This window comes from Sinocyclocheilus grahami, unplaced genomic scaffold (assembly GCF_001515645.1).
Source record: "Sinocyclocheilus grahami isolate Dianchi unplaced genomic scaffold, SAMN03320097.WGS_v1.1 scaffold1844.1, whole genome shotgun sequence".
Lineage (NCBI taxonomy): Eukaryota > Metazoa > Chordata > Actinopteri > Cypriniformes > Cyprinidae > Sinocyclocheilus > Sinocyclocheilus grahami.
The window spans coordinates 73,420-96,372 of NW_015507023.1; the positions used below are offsets into that span (position 1 = coordinate 73,420).

The 22,953-nt window shown below is 37.8% G+C and overlaps 3 protein-coding genes across 4 annotated transcripts; 1 reads left to right on the forward strand and 2 right to left on the reverse strand.

Annotated features, from left to right (window-relative positions):
- Positions 1-2,531: 2,531 nt before the first annotated feature.
- Positions 2,532-3,857, reverse strand: LOC107572989 (transcription cofactor HES-6-like). Its single transcript, XM_016259425.1, has 4 exons — positions 3,597-3,857; positions 3,426-3,512; positions 3,245-3,326; positions 2,532-3,140 (listed from the first exon to the last, which is right to left on the reverse strand). The coding sequence occupies exons 1-4, from the start codon at positions 3,657-3,659 to the stop codon at positions 2,722-2,724; spliced, it is 651 nt and encodes a 216-aa protein (XP_016114911.1). The 5' UTR covers positions 3,660-3,857; the 3' UTR covers positions 2,532-2,721.
- Positions 3,858-6,104: 2,247 nt separating this feature from the next.
- On the forward strand, positions 6,105-18,598 carry LOC107573001 (integral membrane protein 2C-like). 2 transcript variants are annotated; one of them, XM_016259440.1, is made up of 6 exons: positions 6,105-6,420; positions 9,517-9,657; positions 9,824-10,012; positions 10,779-10,889; positions 11,485-11,635; positions 17,417-18,598. In XM_016259440.1, the coding sequence occupies exons 1-6, from the start codon at positions 6,328-6,330 to the stop codon at positions 17,512-17,514; spliced, it is 783 nt and encodes a 260-aa protein (XP_016114926.1). In that variant the 5' UTR covers positions 6,105-6,327; the 3' UTR covers positions 17,515-18,598. The 2 variants fall into 2 exon arrangements, with proteins under 2 accessions (XP_016114926.1, XP_016114927.1); XM_016259441.1 differs by having other exon boundaries at positions 9,520-9,657.
- A 614-nt stretch (positions 18,599-19,212) lies between these two features.
- Positions 19,213-20,846, reverse strand: LOC107572991 (lysophosphatidic acid receptor 6-like). Its single transcript, XM_016259426.1, has one exon. It carries the CDS (start codon positions 20,790-20,792, stop codon positions 19,812-19,814), a length of 981 nt encoding a protein of 326 aa, XP_016114912.1. The 5' UTR covers positions 20,793-20,846; the 3' UTR covers positions 19,213-19,811.
- Positions 20,847-22,953: the final 2,107 nt, after the last annotated feature.

Genomic DNA, 22,953 nt, shown 5'->3' on the forward strand with positions numbered 1-22,953 from the left:
TTATTATACAGCGCACATCCGACGCACAGCTTCCCTTCATGTGATCAGACTCCACTCGCTGCGCGGCCAGACAGGGGGTTGTGCCTCCACACATGAAAGGCGCGCTAGTTCCTCTCTTTCACACCTGCGCCAATTTGAGTACAAGGTGTGAATGGTTCCTTCAGGCCTCCTACCAAGACAACAACCAAAAATCCGGCCACGATCCGATGAAAGCAGAGCTAATACAACCTGTCAACAGTCTGCGAACATTATATGTGGATTTAAAAGAGTTAATACGTATTTAATTTACATCAAACGATGATTTATATTAACTAAGACACTGAACGGATCTGAAAACTATCCATTTAGACAACTCAACTTTAATCAGACATTGCTTCTTTTTCTGTCAGCCGCTATTAGTTGCGGCTTGCAGGCGCAGGCCTAGTGCAGTTACCGTCCTGAATTTAAAAATAAACCACCAAAATGGTTTTGTGGTAGGATATGTTTAACCAATGCTATTTCTTTTTTTGTCGACGTGATTGAGAACCGCGCGAATACAGTAAGTTGTATGTGTGAGTGAGTGTGTGAGAGTGAGTGAGTGTGTGTGTGTGTGTGAGAGAGTGAGTGTGTGTGTGAGAGTGTGTGTGTGTGTGTGAGAGAGTGAGTGTGTGTGTGAGAGTGTGTGTGTGTGTGTGAGAGAGTGAGTGTGTGTGTGAGAGTGTGTGTGTGTGTGTGAGAGAGTGAGTGTGTGTGTGAGAGTGTGTGTGTGTGTGTGAGAGAGTGAGTGTGTGTGTGAGAGTGTGTGTGTGTGTGTGAGAGAGTGAGTGTGTGTGTGAGAGTGTGTGTGTGTGTGTGAGAGAGTGAGTGTGTGTGTGAGAGTGTGTGTGTGTGTGTGAGAGAGTGAGTGTGTGTGTGAGAGTGTGTGTGTGTGTGTGAGAGAGTGAGTGTGTGTGTGAGAGTGTGTGTGTGTGTGTGAGAGAGTGAGTGTGTGTGTGAGAGTGTGTGTGTGTGTGTGAGAGAGTGAGTGTGTGTGTGAGAGTGTGTGTGTGTGTGTGAGAGAGAGAGTGAGTGTGTGTGTGTGTGTGTGTGTGTGAGAGTGAGTGAGTGATGTAGTGTGTGTGTGTGTGTGTGTGTGAGAGAGAGAGTGAGTGAGTGTGTGTCTGTGTGTGTGATGTGTGTGTGTGTGTGTGTAACCTCACACAATATGTTACTTTTTGGTGGTTACTGAACTGTTATGTTACGTGTAGGCTATTACATTACCATCGTAACTGCTATATTTTAAGCTAACTTAGACTTCATCTGAAGTCGTCAACCCCATCCCCTGGAAAAGTCATTTGAATTAACTTAATTTTTCCACGTACATTTCTATAGTAAATATCTTTTGTTGTATGATCAGACTGAACAGTTATGGAAACGACGTTAACGGATGTAAGGTTGCCGATTTCACGATCTGTCCCTTACCATTACAACCATAGTTTCCGCCAAAATGTCATTATTAAATCTAAACTGCAAACATCTATTTTTGCTTTGCTTATTTTCTATGACAGATTTGACCAGTAACACGTATAGTCTACACGGCACCGCACGACACGTTACACAGTGCCAGTCAGTGTGTCTGCGCTGACGGTTAACCGTGACTGAGGCGTTACGTTTCACACGTCTGGAGGGCCAGTGCACCCAAAGCGGACGTTCACACTTTCCGATATAATAGAAAAGGTGTGATAAAACAAGTTACATACTGTGGTTATTTCATCAAAGCAATTGCAACTGCCTAAAAACGGCATAGCATCTGCTCTTGGTCAATCCCGAGAAAAGCCAAATTCGCGTTACCATAAAAATAACATGAAACTCTACAGTGAGGAAATCAAAACGTTTTATTGAAATCACAATCACATATAAAACACATTAAATGTCAGTACATTTTTACAAAATTACTTCATCATAATGATAACATAGGCTACATCTTTTTTTTATGTCAGAGCTCTATATCTACAGCCACAACATTGAAATATTTACACCCTAGCCTACAATAATTAGAGATGGGAAAACACTCCCTAGAAATATTATTTATCCTTACAGAGTTGTTTTAACTTAGCTTATACAAAAACAATTAAATAAAAATACGAACTTTTGTGTGAAACTGAACTGAAATGCACATTGTTGCACCAAGAAGAGCTTCTGAGGGGTATCAACGGGTCGATGACAAATGTGACCCCGCAGCACAAAACCAGTCGTAAGTAGCACCGGGGATATTTGTAGCAATAGCCAAAAATAGCTGTATGGGTCAAAATGATCGATTTTTTTTTAATGCCAAAAATCATTAGGATATTAAGCAGGACTAAAGATCATGTTCCATGAAGATATTGTGTAAATTTCCTACCGAGAATATATCAAAACTTAATTTTTTGATTAGTAATATGCATTGCTAAGAACTTCATTTGGACAACATTAAAGGCGATTTTCTCAATCTTTTCATTTTGTTTTGTTTTTTTGCACCCTCAGATTCCAGATTTTCAAATAGTTGTATCTCAGCCAAATAATGTCCTTATTCAGCTTTCAGATTTTGTGGTTCAAGGTCACAAATGACAAAAAAAAACGTTGCATCTGCCCTATTCCTATAGCCTATATGTAGAACTGTCCATGGTCTGTCAGAAAGGTGCTCCTGGACTATTGCATGTCTATATAGCTCTAAACTAAAAATATACTGTTCCTGAATCCGCTGGGATCTCCAGAAGCATCTGTCTACCAAGGTCTCCACATGGACTTGGAGAGATGCACGGTTGGCACGCTTGGCGCTTGCTCCCTGGCGTCCACCGAGACTCGGCTGTGCTCCGTGTCCGTGTCATCCAGGTCAGAGCAAAGGTCATCGCTGGAGGTGGTGGAGGGGGCCGGGGACAAGACCGAGCAGCCGCTGCTGACCACGCTCCTGTCTCCGTGCCAAGTGCCACAGCTGCTAGAGTCCGACAGGAGATCTGACAGGATGTCCTGAAAGCGTTCCTCGTCGTTCAGAGGCATGCACTCCAGGAGGTGGTTCAGCAGGTCGGCGGCGATGCTCGCGTCGATTCCCGGACAGCTGGACACGAAGGTGTGCACCTCATGCATGCACTGGATGTATCCCGCGGCGAAGCGCTCGTTGGCTTCGCGGTTCACGCTGTCAGCTTCTGCGGAGGAGAAAAGCGGCGTGACGTCATACACTCGCTGCGACTCGGGGTGTTTTTTAAATGCAGGCCTGTATGAAACTTGATAACAGCTGAGCGCTTCTTACCCGTCGCTTTGTTTTGCAGGATACTTTCCACGCGCTTCACGGTCATTTCCAACACCTCGGCGTTCTCCAGTTTTACCTGCGCCTAAAATAAACAAATAAATAAACAGCGACGTTAAGACTGGCGTTGCGCTGTATGTTGGTGCTGGATACAGATGCTTGAAGAAGTGCTAAATAAGCGTACATCCGGGTCGGCTAGCAGTAGCCGCAGCTCCTGTAAACTTTCATTGATGCGGGCGCGTCTCTTTTTCTCCACCAGCGGCTTCCTCGTCTGAGGAGGGAGAGAGAATGCGTTTAACTTGTGGAAAGCGTCGATAAACGTTTGCTTGTGGGATTAAAAAGACGCGTTGCGTACCTTTCTGTCTTTAATTCCGAAATAGTCCTCCTCGTGTCTGTTGCTGCGGGACGCAGGGGCCATATTGCTGCAGTATAGAGAGAGAGACCGCTGAGAGGACGCTGAATGGGGGGCAGATGGTCGGCGGGTTCAATTCGAGACAAAAGTCTGGGCTAACAAGCACTACATATACTGTGCAAAGTGGGCGATTGAAGGGGGAAATTTATGAGGGCTGATTTACATGTGAATGGACTGACTGGTAACCAATCAACAGCCTCGCCTTTGTCTGGGCACTGTAAACCAACCCAATTCACAGTATAAGTGAATAAAATTAAGTTCATGCTGCAGTATTACCTAGATAGATAGATAGATAGATAGATAGATAATGTCATACTGTCCTTAAGTCAATTAGTTAGAATAAGTTATTCAGAGAAAAATCAATATCCTGACATTAACCTTAAAATATATTACATATGCCTATTATATTTTCAACTCAGTTTTCTTCAAATTAAGTCAATTTCATATTTTTGGTCATAAAGACTGCAATAATCTAACGGCAGGTTTTAACTTGGAACCAATTTATTCATATTAAAAATCAACAAACTTAGGTCTTCGAGTTTAGAGGGTTGAAACTTCATGTTATCTTGTAAATTATAGTCAGGATGAAACTCTTCAAAAAGGTACTTACTCTCTAAAAAAGGCTGGGTTAAATACAACCCAGTGCTGGGTAAAATAGGGACAAACCCAGCAATTGGGTTGTTTTGACCCAGCGCTTGGGTTAAATGTTTAATCAAACCGCTGGGTCAAAACAACCCAATTGCTGGGTTTGTCCCTATTTTACCCAGCACTGGGTTGTATTTAACCCAGCATTTTTTTAGAGTGTAGAGAGATGGAATGGGAAGGGACTTCAAAAGGGATCAAACTAAATCAGAAAAATAAATGGCAAAGACACAATCAGCCAGAGACTGGTAGTTTTTATGCATTACACAATAAAATAATAATTGACCCCAATATGACAATTACAGAAATTAATTCTTTCTTTTTGAACAGAACAAAAGTGCGAAATCTACTGGAATTGCGTCCACGCGCACGGCATCATTTCCATCAGTGCGGAGTTGATCTCATTCTTAGCAGTGTGCGTATGTGGGACATCATCACAGAAGGTACATATGAATGTAAAGCAAAGCACATGAAAAGGTGCTGATATTTAACATTAATATAAGACTACTGAAAAATAAACTACACATTTACATTCACGTCAGATAGCGAATCGCATTGTTTTAGTGAATAAAAGAAAGCAAATTAGTCATGTGCTTTATTACATATATATATATATTTTTTTTTCCCTATTTCATTTTTTAAGTAAAAAGTCTCGTTTAAATTAATCTTTTAAATCGACAAATCCTCCGTGCCATGATAAATCATGAAATTATTAAATGAATAATAATATGAAATTATTATTATTAATATTTTCTGTTTCATAACCTGAAAATACTTGATTATACTTCATTTGCGCTGTTTGTAGATTATAATTGATAGATTATAACCTACATCAGAACCATAAAAAGCATTCATCAGTGTCAAGTTATTTATTGACTTCCGGCAGTCTGATGCAAATCAGAACGCGTAGCCGAGCAGGAGCGCCGTAAACGGCTAAAATAGAACCGGAATGCACATCCATTTGTGGGAACAATTCCACAATAAAAGTCCAAGACGGGACCAGGCGGAGATGAATGGCTGATTTAGAAAAATCCCGTGGGATAATTTTTTTTTCCATTGTTCCAAGTATTACTTTAATTTAAAAATGATTTTAAATATGTGTAAGTAATTAAATTGTATTGTTAATGTACGATCACATTCATGGCGAGATAATCTTTTGATATATCGTTCAAGGTTATTGATTTGACAAATGAAGATTAACCATGGTTTTATTATAGTAAAAGTGTAGTAACCATGTTTTTTGGCACATTGATTACCATTTGTATAACCACAGTTTTACTACAAGTACCATGGTTAAACTGTGGTTAGTGTAGCAAGATCGTGGTTAATTTGTGGTAACCATGGTTTAACTATAGTAAGTTAACCAAGGTTTTTTTTTTTTTAGTAAAACCATGATTCATTTTGGCACATTATGACTTCTCACTATCATTGTCATGCAGAATATTTTTAGATTAGATGTATATCTTAACTATGCACCAATAATGTAATTAAAATATTAGTACATCAATGTGTAATAATGTAAAAATTATAAGGTTTTTCTTTAGCATTTTAAGCAAAATAGACGTGTGAGCTGTAGTAAAATTCTGTTTATTTAAAAAAATGCAAAATGTGATCTCAGGTCAAATCTAATGGGAATGGATGTAGAATGAAAATCTTATAAGAATGAATGGATGGATGGATAATGCTTATGTGTTTTAAAATATCAAACTGATTTCCCCCCAATGATTATTATTTATGACTGCATTTGGAGTAAAAAATAAAACATTGTCATTTTTGATCATTTTTGATCATTCGGATCTGCACGGGTTACTAGATAAGCCTTTTTTTTATTGTGAAAATTGCAAGTGATACTAATTTTAGAAAACAGACGCCGATTGGTGGACTCTTACTTTAAAGTGTACCGGAAGCGAGGGAATCCTCTTTAAGTTCGCCCGCCCTCTGTCGAGCGCTTCATTCACCGCTCAGAAGCGTCCTTGGTGGTACAATCACTACTCGGCGTCCTAACCGCAGAAAACTAGGAAGAAGCGTCAAAATGGTGAAGATATCTTTTCAGCAAGTAACTGCACAGAAGCTGGAAAAGGAGAACGATGGAGACGAAGAGGAAATTCACATGCCCTACTCTCACGTGAGTTACAGCTTCCTATTTAAATACCCATTATTGTCTATTGTTTTGTGGTCTGCTGTGAAACCATCCTTTGTTTTGTCATGTTCCTCCAGACAAAAAGATATATTTTTACTTGAATTCTGTTATATTTATGCTTTTCTTATTCTTAAGAAAGTGCCATTATGTCTCTAAACCAATTAGGTGGTTGTTAGACAAAGCTGTAATGTGAATCTAATATATACAATTATAATGCTTAACAATAATAATGATGATGTTGATGATTAGTATTAGTATTCCATTAAATATTATTATTCACTTTGGCAGGCTTGTACATGTTTTAAGTTAAAAAAAAAAGTGTAAAAATGGATTGCACTTGATAGATGTAAGGCAGTATTGAGCTGCACAGAGAACAATGATGCTGACAATTGTCCTATTTCTGAGAATGCACCAGTTTCTGTCTTAATTTTATTATCACAGATTGATAATAAGTATCAGATGTCTTGTGTCTTAACTGAACATCTCTGACTTTTATGAATATATTAATATTGAAGTATATATTATACACTTTGCCATGCTTGGACCTGCAGTTCTGCATTGGTTTACAGCTGATAGATGCGAGCCAATATTGAGATGCACAGCAGGATGACATTACATCATCCCTCAGCATAAACCGCCACTGCAGATTAGTGCCCAACAAATCGGCTTGAGGTGTGTGTGTGTGTCCTCTATATGGACGCTTGCTATTTGTTCCCATGATGGTAGTTATTCAACTGCAAAACCTTTTATTACCACTTGACTTGAGCTGTGACAGTGCAGATGACCGCAGCCTTTTGTTTTGATGTGCCTGGAACGCTCAGTCCTCGCTCCAATCCGACCAGGCACATGCTTGATCCCATCAGTCGGGGTGAAATAGGATCTTTGCCTTCACAAAATGGATGCCAGTCTTGTAATTGGCTCTGAGAAATATGAAGCTGACCGCAGATTTAATAGTTTTCTCATTTCTGAGAATGCATCAGTTTTGAGTCATTGGAAGCTGTCAATATGCATCAAATCTTTGGGGTTTTAACTAGAAAGCTAAATAAAGTCCATTTATTAGAATTCAGCTGGGAGTAACTGAAGTCTGAAAGCATTATAAAGTAGGACATTTGTGGGCGACTCAAAACGGTCCCTTCTCTAGTGCGTCACGTTTTTAATTCGACCTCATGTGCCTGCATTCATTTTCCCTACTAGAGTGAAAATGACGTGGATTCATCTAATCTGATACTAGAGCTGTTATTTTCAGCCTGGTGCCCACACACTGTCTCCTACCCGCTGCTACTGTGTGTCCTCCCTACGTAGATAGGAACTCCTGTACAAATAAGGAGTGTGGAAGTACAGTACGTGCCTATAAATATCACTCTGCCAGGCGGAGATAGTAGCTCTGTCAGCAAGTCTGTTTGATTCACGATGATCCAGAGCCTGCGTGGGCCGATCCGAGCTGGTGTCCTCGGCACCAGCGTCTCTGAGAGACTGGAGGCGGGTGGATTGCTCACGCCACCTGACGTCTTGAGATGCTGCCGTGACTGATGTCTTGGCATTGTTGGGTGCAACTGCAGATAAAATGATTTTCTTGCTTGGTGTTTGAAAATTACTTCAAATATTAAGTCTTCTTGGCCCGGTTTCACAGATGGAGTTTAGCTTAAGCCAGGACTAGGCCATAGTTCAATTAGGATTTTAAAGTAATTTTTATAAACATGCCTTAGAAAAAACATTACTGCTGTGCATCTTGAGACAATACAAGGGCACTGACCTATTTCAAGATCAACCAGTGCTAGTTTCTTTCAGTTAAAACGGCTCAGACTTACATTTTAGTCGGGGACTAGGCTTAAGCCGGTTTAAGTCGGGGACTTGGCTTAAGTCTGTGAAACCGGGGGGTAATGTATTAAAATGGAGTTTATGCTTAAAAAAGAAAAAAATATGTCAGTGAGGCAAGAATATTCGTAGTATTTTTTTTTACCTGACAAATGTCATAACAGGCTTAAATTAAGATGCATTGTGCATCTTGAGACAATACAAGGGCACTGACCTATTTCAAGATCAACCAGTGCTAGTTTCTTTCAGTTGAAACAGCTCAGACTTACATTTTAGTCGGGGACTAGGCTTAAGCCGGTTTAAGTCGGGGACTTTGCTTAAGTCTGTGAAACCGGGGGGTAATGTATTAAAATGGAGTTTATGCTTAAAAAAGAAAAAAATATGTCAGTGAGGCAAGAATATTCGTAGTATTTTTTTTTACCTGACAAATGTCATAACAGGCTTAAATTAAGATGCATTTACTCAAGAAAAAAAATTACCAAGATATTAAATCTCGTTTTTTTTTTTTTTGGACAGTTTATCAATTTGAAGTGAGTTTATACTTAAAATTTGAAAAATGGGGGTAAGAAAGTGGGATAATAAAAATAATTTTGTTTTACCTTTGAATTAAGTTTATTTTTCTTACCTCATTTTTTTTTCTTTTTTAAACATAAACCTGCTTAATTTTGATACTCTTTCCTAGTTTTAAGGCTTATTGCTTCTCAATTAAATGCCTTGATTAATGAATGTTTAGATATTTGTACTGAAAAACAATACACAAGTAATTAAGTAAAAAATTTTTGCAGTCTAGTTTGCATGTATATAGATTTTGTAATGGGAAATTTGGATGTAGATCTTCTCCAAGCATTATCAATGCTCATATATTTGAAATTAAAGGGATGGTCCACCCAAAAATGAAAATAAATATGTAATTCCAAACCTGTATGCATTTATTTCTTCTATGGAACACAAAAGAAGATATTTGGAAGAATGTTGTCAAGCAAACATTTTTGGGTCCATTGATTTCCATTCCACCATTTAAATGACCAACTCTCTTTGAAATAAACATTTTTGTGTTCCACAGAAGAAGAAAAAAAAGTAATTCAGGTTTGGATCAAAAATGAGGGGGAGTAAATATGACAGAAAAATGACAGAATTAAAATTTTTGGATGGACTCTTCCTTTTAAATATTAAGTTAAACATGCAGTCCAGAATCAAAAGCCAATGAAAACTATCCCAAGTGCTTTGAATGCATAAAACTAATTTGATGCTTGTTTTGTTTCCCAGCAGGATGAGTTGGTGCTCCCGGTAAGATCTAAGAAGTCTCCCTTTAGTGGCCTTTGGTGTGTCGTGCTCGGCTTGGTGATCTTCCTGTCAGGCTTGATCATGGCGTCTGTATGCCTGTACCGATACTACTTCAGCCCGCAGGTGAGACGCTAGACGTCACTGGATCTCTTATTGGATCTCATCTTTTATTCACGAACAAGCCTATTAAAGTTCATTGCCATAGCGATCACCATAGCAACACCTTGCTGGATCTTCTGTTCACTGGTTCAAGTGCACTCTATTGAAGTGCTCTGCTTTCTTTCTCCAGATCCCAGAGGACAGTTTGTTCCACTGTCGGGTGATGTACGAGGACCCACTGTTCGCCCCATTACTCGGAAGACAGGAGCTAGAGGAGAACGTCGGCATCTTCCTGGATGACAACTACGAGCAGATCAGCGTGCCTGTGCCCGACTTCGGAAGCAGCGACCCGGCTGACATCATTCACGACTTTCACAGGGTGAGGGTCTTTCCTAGAAGCACTTGAAGCAAAGTTCTGCCCGTTTTGCTCTGGTACAGTTTCTTCTAGTTCTCTGGCTGCACAAAAGCTGGTGTTAGTCACCACGGCTCCCCCAGATGGACTGTGAATCATTTCTCAGGAAACCTTTTGTCTGCTAAAATCATTATTAATATTCAGCGCAATGTGCCAGGCACAGAGTACATGCAAATGTTTGTGTGAAAGCCACATTTCCAAGTTCCCCAGAAGCTATAAATCTATGAGAATGTCAGCAGAACATTTAATTGTTCTCTCCCACCTACATTTAATTGAACATAAGTGTATTAAAACAGCAATATTGTGAAATATTATTACAATTTAAAAGACTTGCTTTCTATTTGAATATATTATAAAATGCATCACTATTTATTCCTGTGATGCAAAGCTGAATTTTCAGCACAATTACTCCAGTTTTCAGTGTCACGTGGTCTTTCAGAAATCATTCTAATATACTGATTTGCTGCTCAAGAAACATTTCTTCTTATTTTCAATGTTTTTCATAGATTGAAAAGAACAGCATTTATTTGAAATAGAAATCTTTTAACATTTGTTACAATTTGTCACTTTTAATCAATTTAATGCATCTTTGCTGAGAAAAAGTATTAGTTTTAAGAGTTCAAACTTTTAAATGGTGGAAAATGTGTTAAACTTCACCAAATCTCTCAAAACATTTCTTATTTGATTCTAGAGTGGTTATTAATGGAGGTGTTGCCATTTCTTGTTAACACAGGGACTCACAGCTTACTACGACATTGCGTTGGATAAGTGCTACGTTATTGAACTCAACACAACAATCGTCATGCTGCCCAGGAACCTGTGGGAGCTGCTTGTCAATGTCAAGGTAACAGATTGCATAAAGTTTTATGTAACGCATGAACAAAAGGTCTCAGATTGTGAGTCACATGTTTGATGTGCAGCCTTTATTTCTGAAATGTGAAATGTGAAATATTTCATAAATGATTTCTGAAGGTAGAACTGCGACTTCAGAAATCATTTGTTAATAACTTAATTTTTAACCTGTAAAAACAGTATTCCCATGATCATGAAAAACCTGGAAATAAAAAAATTAGGATAATAAAAAAAGTAATGGAAACCTACTTAAAAAGATTTCAAGATATTATAATTTATTTTTAGTATATCATTTAATAATATTTAGTATATAATTATCATTTTTGAAAAAGTTTTCAAATTCCCCCTAGTTCTTAAGCATTTTATCTAGTAACATTATTTATAAAATAAATGTTTTTGTTAGTATTTTTAATTTATTCAATATATTCAAATTGATGCATGCAAACCCTAAAAGGAATTTGTCTCTTCCCTAGCAGAGGTGACACAGATTTCTAATCCGTTTGATTCGTCATAGCTAATGTGTCAGTGTTGATGGAATGAAGCCCGTAGCTCCATGTGACCGTTAGTATGCATTTGTGTTTTGGCAGCGGGGGATGTATTTGCCCCAGACCTACATCATTCAGGAAGAGATGGTGGTGACGGGGCGTGTTAGGAACATGCGTCAGCTGGGACCCTTCATCCACCGGCTCTGTTACGGAAAAGAAACCTACAGACTGAGACGCCGTAGCGGCCAAAGACGTGAGTTTCATGACTTGATTTATTATTGGTTTTTGCTAATTAAACATCAGTGTTAATAATAATAATAATAATAATAATATTATTATTATTATTACTACAAAAGATTGAAATAACTAAGATTTTTAATGTTTTTGAAGGAAGACTCGTATGCTCACCAAAGCTGGAAACTGTGATACTTTTTTTTTTTGGATTCTTTGACAAATTAGAAATTCAAAGAATAGCATTTAAAAAAAAAATCTTTTGTAAAATCATCATGTAAACATTAAATGTGTTTACGATAACTTTGAATCAATTTACAACATCCTTGCTGAATAGAAGTGTTAACTTTTGAATGGTAGGTAAGCAGCACAACTGTTTTCAACATGGAAGATCATAAGAAATGCTGCTTGAGCACCAAATTAGCATATTAGAATGATTTCTGAAGGACTGGAGTAATGCTGCTGAAAATTAATTAAAGGAGACATATTATGCCTCTTTTTACAATATGTAATATAAGTCTCTGGTGTCCCCAGAATGTGTCTGTGAAGTTTCAGCTCAAAATACCGCACAGATCATTTATTATATAATTTAGAAAATGCCTATTTTGAGTGGAAGCAGAAACGTGCTGTTTTTCGGGCCTGTGTCTTTTCCAGAATAGAGCTGCGCCATTACAGCTCGTACCTGCTAAAAACATCTGTTTTGGTTCTGATTATCATGTTTATCGTGCTGAAATCATGCATTTTAAACCATATTATTTTGAACTTCTGATATACATTTTTCTGAGAGCACACGTACAGAAAGCGACTGTCACAGCATGCGAGTACTAAACTAAGTTCTCATTCACAGAATTTCACACACAAGTTTACGTTAAAAACACAAGTTACAAAAACAGTCGGTTAAGTATGTGAATGTAAACCGCTGGGAAATAAATCGCATGTTTATTTTAGATCTGTGTGGCAGCAGCAATACTACCAGGAAAAATGTTTTGTGAATTTAGTATTTTGTCATGTCATTAAATAATAATAACATTTTTATTCATATGTTATGCCATGTCCTCTGTAGAAGACATCGGGACTTTAAAAAGTCCTGTTTTTTAAGAAATAAGAAGACATGAATAGACATGAAAAGGCAAAAACAATGGGATTTTTGTTTTAATCACACATCAATTTTAATTTTTTATACCAAACTTTATATAAAGACGATTCTCAACTAATAATAATAATAATAATAATATTATTATTATTATTACTACAAAAGATTGAAATAACTAAGATTTTTAATGTTTTTGAAGGAAGACTCGTATGCTCACCAAAGCTGGAAACTGTGATACTTTTTTTTTTTGGATTCTTTGACAAATTAGAAATTCAAAGAATAGCATTTAAAAAAAAAATCTTTTGTAAAATCATCATGTAAACATTAAATGTGTTTACGATAACTTTGAATCAATTTACAACATCCTTGCTGAATAGAAGTGTTAACTTTTGAATGGTAGGTAAGCAGCACAACTGTTTTCAACATGGAAGATCATAAGAAATGCTGCTTGAGCACCAAATTAGCATATTAGAATGATTTCTGAAGGACTGGAGTAATGCTGCTGAAAATTAATTAAAGGAGACATATTATGCCTCTTTTTACAATATGTAATATAAGTCTCTGGTGTCCCCAGAATGTGTCTGTGAAGTTTCAGCTCAAAATACCGCACAGATCATTTATTATATAATTTAGAAAATGCCTATTTTGAGTGGAAGCAGAAACGTGCTGTTTTTCGGGCCTGTGTCTTTTCCAGAATAGAGCTGCGCCATTACAGCTCGTACCTGCTAAAAACATCTGTTTTGGTTCTGATTATCATGTTTATCGTGCTGAAATCATGCATTTTAAACCATATTATTTTGAACTTCTGATATACATTTTTCTGAGAGCACACGTACAGAAAGCGACTGTCACAGCATGCGAGTACTAAACTAAGTTCTCATTCACAGAATTTCACACACAAGTTTACGTTAAAAACACAAGTTACAAAAACAGTCGGTTAAGTATGTGAATGTAAACCGCTGGGAAATAAATCGCATGTTTATTTTAGATCTGTGTGGCAGCAGCAATACTACCAGGAAAAATGTTTTGTGAATTTAGTATTTTGTCATGTCATTAAATAATAATAACATTTTTATTCATATGTTATGCCATGTCCTCTGTAGAAGACATCGGGACTTTAAAAAGTCCTGTTTTTTAAGAAATAAGAAGACATGAATAGACATGAAAAGGCAAAAACAATGGGATTTTTGTTTTAATCCCACATCAATTTTAATTTTTTATACCAAACTTTATATAAAGACGATTCTCAACTACACTGAACAAAATTATAAACGCAACACTTTTGTTTTTGCCCCCATTTTTCATGAGCTGAACTCAAAGATCTAAGACTTTTTCTATGTACACAAAAGGCCTATTTCTCTCAAATATTGTTCACAAATCTGTCTAAATCTGTGTTAGTGAGCACTTCTCCTTTGCCGAGACAATCCATCCACCTCACAGGTGTGGCATATCAAGATGCTGATTAGACAGCATGATTATTGCACAGGTGTGCCTTAGGCTGGCCACAATAAAAGGCCACTCTAAAATGTGCAGTTTTACTGTAGTGGGGGGGGTCATGGGGGGTCCGAAAACCAGTCAGTATCTGGTGTGACCACCATTTGCCTCACTCAGTGCAACACATCTCCTTCGAGTTGATCAGGTTGTTGATTGTGGCCTGTGGAATGTGTGTCCACTCCTCTTCAATGGCTGTGTGAAGTTGCTGGAAATCGGCAGGAACTGGAACACGCTGTCATATACGCTGATCCAGAGCATTCCAAACATGCTCAATGGGTGACATGTCCGTGTACTGCCAAATTCTCTGAAACGCCTTTGGAGACGGCTTATGGTAGAGAAATGAACATTCAATTCACGGGCAACAGCTCTGGTGGACATTCCTGCAGTCAGCATGCCAATTGCACGCTCCCTCAAAACTTGCGACATCTGTGGCATTGTGCTGTGTGATAAAACTGCACATTTTAGAGTGGCCTTTTATTGTGGCCAGCCTAAGGCACACCTGTGCAATAATCGTGCTGTCTAATCAGCATCTTGATATGCCACACCTGTGAGGTGGATGGATTATCTCGGCAAAGGAGAAGTGCTCACTAACACTTATTTAGACAGATTTGTGAACAATATTTGAGAGAAACAGGCCTTTTGTGTACGTGGAAAAAGTCTTAGATCTTTGAGTTCAGCTCATGAAAAATGGGGGCAAAAACAAAAGTGTTGCGTTTATAATTTTGTTCAGTGTATGTTATGAAAGATATTTTTAAAAACCATTTTTTGTTTATGCAAAATGTGTGTAAAATGGCCATAAACAAGTTTTTCCATTATATACAATGTATCTATAAACCGTATCTAATTTGTATATTAATGTGTTTTTGGGGCAACATAGAATGAACAAATAAGTGCAATAATGGGAGTAATAATTAACAATATTTTCATAATATCTAATATTTAATAGGAATATTGATACATTACATTTTCTCAATTCATTTGTTGTCTCCCAAAATGTATGAAATCGACATCATGTTTCATAACAGAAGGTCATATTTTGATTTGAAACCCCATAACATTTTTCTGAGATGTTGATGTATTACAAACAATATGAAAATTAGTCAGATTTAAATGAAAAAATATTATCATATTTCCATAAGGGTGTTACACTTGATCACTAAATGGATGTCAGACATTTTTAAAGACCAAGGAGAGGGAGTGGTCATGGTGAAACATCCAATCATTTGGTATATCTGAAAAGCCCTGAATGTGCTCTGTACAGGACATCCAGACTTAAAACTGTGACATGTAACGTCTCAGAGAAATCACTAAAACATAATGTCCTCTACAGAGGACAAAACTCCATAGCTGGTAGTCAGGAGGATATACAGTAAATAAATCAATACATCCACTGCTCTGTTGTCTCCTCTGAGGCTGGGACTCTAAACAGTGTTCTGTGCTCGTCTGTGCAGCCAAAGACAGAACAGTTAGCATGTTTTGCTCAAACTTTCGCCATAACATTAGAACTGGTACACCGTTGTCGCTTGTGAAACCAAATGACGGCGCCGTGGGTGGAAACTTACAAATTAAGGGGCGGTAATATTATAATGAGATCCCTTTCTGGGTTCATCTTTTTCACGGGAAAAGTCAAGATATATCATAAGATTTTCATGATATGTCACCTTAAAGGAATAAATTACATTTTAAAATGTATTCAAACAGAACAATCTTGTCCTCGATCTTTTAGGGGGCATTTGTTCCTGGAACCTGTGCACACATCGGTGTAGCTGTGGTTGTCTGTGGGCTCGTTTAGTTCCTGTTTTTTTGTTGGTTTTTCTCATTTCTATCCACCCAGTTATCTTGCGAAAATCGGATGCTTTAACTGTTGCTGATAACACAACATTGTCCTCTTTTTGAGTCCGAGTGCTTTAGTCTAATGTTAAATGTTGCATTCAGGTGGATCTGGGCATGTGCTGGGTACATTCAGTCTGGTGCGTGTGGCATGTTGACACCGCTCTTCATCCTGATTAATGCGTGCGCACGTAGGTGTGTAAACGTGACTCACGATCGTAGAGTACTCGGAACGTCTCCGGTTTGGAAACCACACAGAGGGGGATGTGATGCACGTCAAGCACTTATGCATTGTGGGAGTTGTCGTTTGGATCAGAGGGCATCTCTCTGCAGAGGCTGAGGTGTGGGAGCTGTAGCTTGGCTCCTTAAGGACTTCCTCTCACTCATCCGGGCACAGATGGTGTCTGGGTAGCCACAGGAAATAGAACTTGACTTGCGACATTTGTGCCACACCAAGAATGTGACCGCTGAGTTCAACTTATTTTTACAAACAATATTTTTCACTTAGAAAATGTATGACCCTGCTTTGAGATGAATCAAGCCTTAAACATTTTCATTTGGAAACAAACATTTATTTGTAAAGTAGAAATAAAAAGACAAGGGTAGGCATTAAGTGGGTTGCTAGTTATGTAGTCGGATAACATTACCTAGTTAACTTGAAAAAACTAACTATAATTAATTCTTTCCCATTTCCATGGGAAGTTTTCTTTGAGTGGATCTCTGTTCAGGATTATGGCTAGTCTAGTAATTCTTTGGGAGTAGTTAGTAGTGGAATTGTAGTTAGTTGTGGTTGAGTTGTTTATACATTTTAAAACATTTCTCTACCATTTTATTGTATTGAAAGAAATCAACACTTATTCAACAAGGATGCATTAAATTAATCAATGTTACAAATTTTAAATAAATGCTGTTCTTTAGAACTTTCTATTCATCAAATCATCTTTTATCAAATGTATCACCGTTCCCATGAATATGTTCAGCAGCACACCTGTTTTCAACATTGATAATAATAAAAACGTTTTTAAATTAGCATATTAGAATGATTTCTGAAGGGTCATGTGACAATGAAGACTGGAATAAGGATGTTGAAAATTCGGCTTTGCATCACAGGAATAAGTTACATTTTAAAATATAAAAGTTATTTTAAATCATAATATCACTCTTTTTACTGTATTTTTGATTAAATGAATGCAGACATGGTCAGCATAAGAGACTTCTAAAATAGTAAACAAATTTTACTGACCCCAAATTTTTGAATGGTAGTGTAAAATGCTTCCTGAACCAGGCAGCACAAAAAGTGTAACTGATGATGTACATGCAACAATTATGCAATACAGTATATCCAACATCCTTGCTGAACCCGACTCGAATCTGTTTCTTCCTCAGGTGTCGATAAGAGGGAGACCAGGAACTGCCACAGCATCCGGCACTTCGAGAACACGTTTGTCGTAGAGACAAAGATTTGTGACCGACTCCTGCTGTAGTTTCCTTCCCTTCTCCTCAACTCTACTGAGCAAAACCAAAACTGACCCTTCCCCATCTGTCCAGCTTAACAGCACTTTATCAGCATGACAAACCTGTACATAATGTTAGATAATGCCATATTTGTGTGTTTGTTGGTTCAAATTTTCCAAGGATAAACTGTAATTACTTTTTTCACCCAAGTGTTTTTTTTTTTGTGTCTCTTTTTTGTCTGTCTAAATTAGATTTTGATTTGCATATTCTGAAGCAAACTGTCTAGTTTGTAGTTTCATTTCACTCTCGGGTTATTTGTATTTTATTAAATTTTTTCAGTTTTCTCAAATACTGTGAGATTAGTCTCAGACATCTGGCATGCGCTGACAAATGGTTTGCATTTTAGTTTTTTCTTCCTCTGTAAAGCCTCGGTTTGTGTAGACTGATGGTTTCATTTGTTCATTATTTTCTGTGTTAGCTAAGAAATCCAGTATTGGAAAATTGTCTTCAATGCCAAAAGATGTATACCTCATATTTTAGAAATGTATGACTTTAAGCCTGTTATTTAAGTCATAGCGTGAGTTTTTGAACGTGATCTAAGCAATATAAGTTTTCTTATCTTGGATTTCCTAACTTGACATCCATTTGTTTGTAGTATTGTTGGTTATCTGAGCAGGTTATCACTCTGTGTGTTGCTCTTTAATACATGTGAATAAAGTTTGTAGAAAAATGTGAGAAACTAGCCACCAGATGTTGGTTTGAAATGTTCCGTTATCTCTAAGTGCAGTATGTCTGTACTGATAAGAACGGGCTGTTCTTTAAGTTGAAGGTGAATTTTCTTAGGTACAGAAATCTTTTACTTGCTGTTCCTATTTTTTTTTTTTTATGGTCCATCCATGACTAATGGTAGATCCTTAGACCTCATCTGAGGTGGAATCATTTCATTTTGCATGCACTTTTTCTAATTGTACCATTTATGTGTTTGACCCTCTTCCACATACTGGTGTAGCAACAACTGGTTTTGTCTGGAATAAACGAGGCGTTTGATTTGATGCACTCTATTCTGCTGCTTTGTAAATAATAATCACTTGTAAAAATCCATCAATAAACTGTTGAAACACTACTCTTGCTCTGCTGATCGTTACAGATAAGTAAGCGCATGCAACAGACCTTTCTGCGCACTTGGCCCAAAAACCACAACATGAAAAAGATCCCTCGTGTGAAACCACCGGAGAGGGCCCTGCTAAAAAAAAACAAAGAAAACGATAGAACCATCACAGAAAATTTGAATGGTTTCCACTACAAATACCATTACAAACCATCAGCTTTTAACCATTAAAACCATTAAAAAATGGTTTTCTGTAGTGTGTTTTGGGACATATTCCATTGGGATGTATTGGTTTTAACAAGCCACCGACAAAGGTGACCAATTACCAGTGGAGACCCACAGGGTCCATTACAGTTTCCATTAAAACCAATACAAGTCCCATTAAATCCAGTAAAACCATTACAAATTTTGTGATGGTGTCTATTGTTTTTTTCAGCAGGGTGTGGTGTGGACTTCAACAGTTGATTTGAAACTTCAACTTTCACTTCCTTATGCCAGTCTGTGAGCTTTGTGCAACCATGTGAACCGTTTCTCACTTTTTCTCACCTCAGTTGAAGTCAAATATGTCATCATCACAATGCAGATCTTATCCGAGAAGATAAAAGTGATAGATTGGCAGAAGTATGCTTGGTTTATTTCGACCAACATAATGCAAGACACAAAAGCAAAAGTGCATATTACTATGCGAAACTTCAGTGCAATCCTGGGGAAATAAAAATGCAGTTCAAATGTATTGCTCAATGACACAAAAACAGACAAAAAGACAAACTGAACACTTTTTCAACTGTAATGCTGGTAGAAATGCAGCTAATGCAGCAAAACATAGCAATATACAACCAGAGGGGCCAACATTTCTACAGTAGCTACTGCCCTGGGTTCCCAGTGATAAGCAAATGCACACGTAAACAGCTTAGTTGATGATTTGCAACAATGCAAGTTTTGCAGAACAAATTAAAGTATTTATATCACATTGTCAGTTAATGAATCACTGGCTCAACGTTTGGTGTCTTCTTCCCTTTTGACCTGCTTTAGGACGCCTGAGCGAGGTAAACAGAGTTGCAACCTTTTCCCGCAATGCACACGAGCAGAGATGTGCAACGTTCTCGTGCGTGAGTCAGCTTTTGGTTTAAGACCTGTTTTTTTTTTTACATAACCATTTCCTTTCAGACAAAGAACTTCTTTACCTCAACAACACAAGTGATTATGATGGACGGTGCTTTACTGTCCGTTCCAACTCATGCTCTGGACCAGGCCGAGACCGACGGTTTTGGATGAAGAGTCACATCTGGCTCTACCTTGAATATTCTTTGAGCTGAAATAGTAGATCAAAGGGTCCAGACAGCTGTTTGTGCTGGCCATGCACATGGTAACAGTCTGTAGGTTAAAGTAAATTTCAAGAGTATTATCTCCATGCAAGATGTGAAGTTTGTGCAAGCCAAAGAGGATGAAAGCAGTGTGAAATGGGATAAAACAAATGGCATAGATGAGCAAGTTGGACAGAAAGAGCTTCACAATCTTGCTTTTACTCAGCTCGGTGCTGCATGAGGAAGTCGCCATGCTGTAGCCTTTCAGCTGCCGCACGACTGCCACCGTACAGCCCAGAATAATGCAGAAAGGTATTAAAATACCAAAGAAAGTGGCGCAGCAGAGGATTGTGAAACCCATAATCCATTCTTTATCGGTGTATTTCTCAAAACAGCGTGTAACGTTACACTCTGGGTCCTTATTTTCGGGGTGGTTTAAGGCTGTTGGCACTGCCAATCCAGCGATGATCAGCCACACGATCACACAAAACACCCAGGCCATCGGTACCGTCCGCAAATGTCGAGATCTCAGTGGATACACCACAGCCAGCATCCGGTCCACACTGATGAGCGTGATGAACAAGGAGCTGGAGTAGATGTTGACGGCAAAGAGGGTCCCTGGAATCATGCATAGAGTGTTTCCCAGCTTCCATTCACCTGTGGCGAAGTAGATAATCCGAAAGGGCAGGGAAAGCGTGAAAAGTAGGTCCGATAAGGCCAGGTTGGCCATGTAGATCCCCGGAACGGATTTCCTCAAGCCATTCCGACAAACCAGTATCCAAAGAGACACAGAGTTCAAAGGAAGGCCGAACAGCAGCACGAAGCTGTAGGTGGAAGTGAAAAGTGGATATCTGAAATGAGATGTGCTGCAGTTATCTGTGTTGTTGTGTGGCATTTTTCCAAAGATAACGGCGAAATAAAGAGAAGTGCTGTGTTGAAATGTGAAATGGCTCTGTAATGATTTTTTTCCTGTGTGCTACCTTTTTTTTTAGTTCCACTTGTTAGTGACAGGAAACAGTGGGAGGTGCCAGTAAGTGAATTGCATTTACATGCAGATATTTAAGAGGAGCAAACTCTGCTTTGGGGGTTGATGATGTTTTGATGTGTGGTCAAACGCGAACCAGTCCAATTAGTTCATGTGGGATTCAGACTTCAAAGTTTGCATTTGATTACTACAATTTTTGGTTTTCAAAAGATACCAAACTGTCACTGGGATGCTACCCTTTCAAAAGGTACTAATATGTACACTTTTGGTACTTTTGAAGTGCCAATATATTCCTTTAAGCTATTAATATGTAGCATTCAAGGGTGAATAGGATACAAAGATGTTTATTTGAGCTTTTGTACCTAATTGTACCGCCCTCAGTGAAAGCTTTGTACCTTTTTTTCTGAGAGTGTGGAAACAAACAATTCTTTAGATAATTCAAAAGCAAGCTAAAATGGAGTCTTTGTTAAACTTCCCCCTCATGGGAGAAATACAAAAGGTCAAAATGCCAAGTAAAACGTGTGTTAACATCATTGATAGTGTTGTAGATGATAACATTTACATTTAGCAGACAGCGACTTACAAATGAGGACAATAAAAGCAGTCAAAACTAACGAAAGAGCAACAATATATAAGTGCAAATGACAAGTCTCGGTTAGCCTAACGCAGTACACGTAGCAAGGTGTGTATATATATATATATATATATATATATAAATATATATATATAAAACACAGTGTAATCACACACAAGTCACTCGAGCAACAAAAAAATCTGCTGTATGCTTGGTAAAGTCAGCATGGTCACCATGAATGTGCACTATCTAAAAAAGAAATATGAACTATAATGTATTTCTGCTAAAACGTAAATGTAACCATTTCATTCAAACCTGCAGTGCAGCACTTTTCTGTGTTTCTATGTTGTTTACCAATACAATCATATAGAGTAGCTACATACAGTAAATGTTTGTGACAATTATTAATAGGCTACAACCTCACAATCTCACATCCGCTTTCAGATCAGAGAGATAAACTGACTGGCTTGCCTCACCATAGTCTCACTGATAATGTTTAGACGTAAAAGGTGAGTTGAGCTGCAGCACAAGCAAAGACAGAACAGATTTTCGAAAGTCCTGTGGGTGGAGGGGTTGGGGAGCCTCAATGCAAACAGGAAACTTATTGCACATACACTGAACAGCGCATTTTGTTATTTCGGCTTCAGTATTTTTAAGTTAAACTTTATGTGTAGCTGCCAGTATGTAATGTAGTTGCATGCATGTAATTAATATTTAGAACATTTATATAATTTTTTAGTTTTTTACTTATATGTTTGTATTAAAGAATAAATTCCAATAAATGAACCAAACACTGTTTTTAATTGTTTTAGATGTATAGTATGTGTCATCGCACTTCAGTATACTGCAGCTGTTGTTACTGGTTGTCATGTTAACTCGCTTGCAGGAAAGTTTTGATATCGTGGCGCCATCTAGAGGTCGATGTTGCACAGGCTTATCGGGCCTCGCTTACCGAGTTTCTCCTCAGTAAAAATGTGAGAAAACAGGTGAAGTCGGAGGGCATAATAATTATATTATATATAATATTATAATAATATTTCCCTACAATCCATTCAGACAAGCTGCAAATGTATTCTATCGTTTGGCAGCGATAAAGGTTTTTCAATTCCGCACGTGCACGGGTATGAATGACAAAGGCTACAGACTCTGTACTACAGGTAAATATATTTTACAACTAACGGAGTGTCTAAACAATAATAGTACACGAAAACGCTACAAATATATAATTGAAACACGATGGTAATATTGGAAGTACGTACCATGTAAATACCATCATGATAATGATTCACAACCGTGGATATCTTACCTGAGATTAGTTAGCTACTATCTCACAAACTGTCTCGTGTTTAAAAAAAAAAGAGGCAATTATGAAAAATTCAGCTAGTGCTGTCTCACTTTTGGAGATATATTTGAGTTTCCAATAAACGTATTAGATTCAATTTAAGTTTTTAATATTTCATGTTTATTTGTGGTTTTTAATACTTCATGTTTATTTGG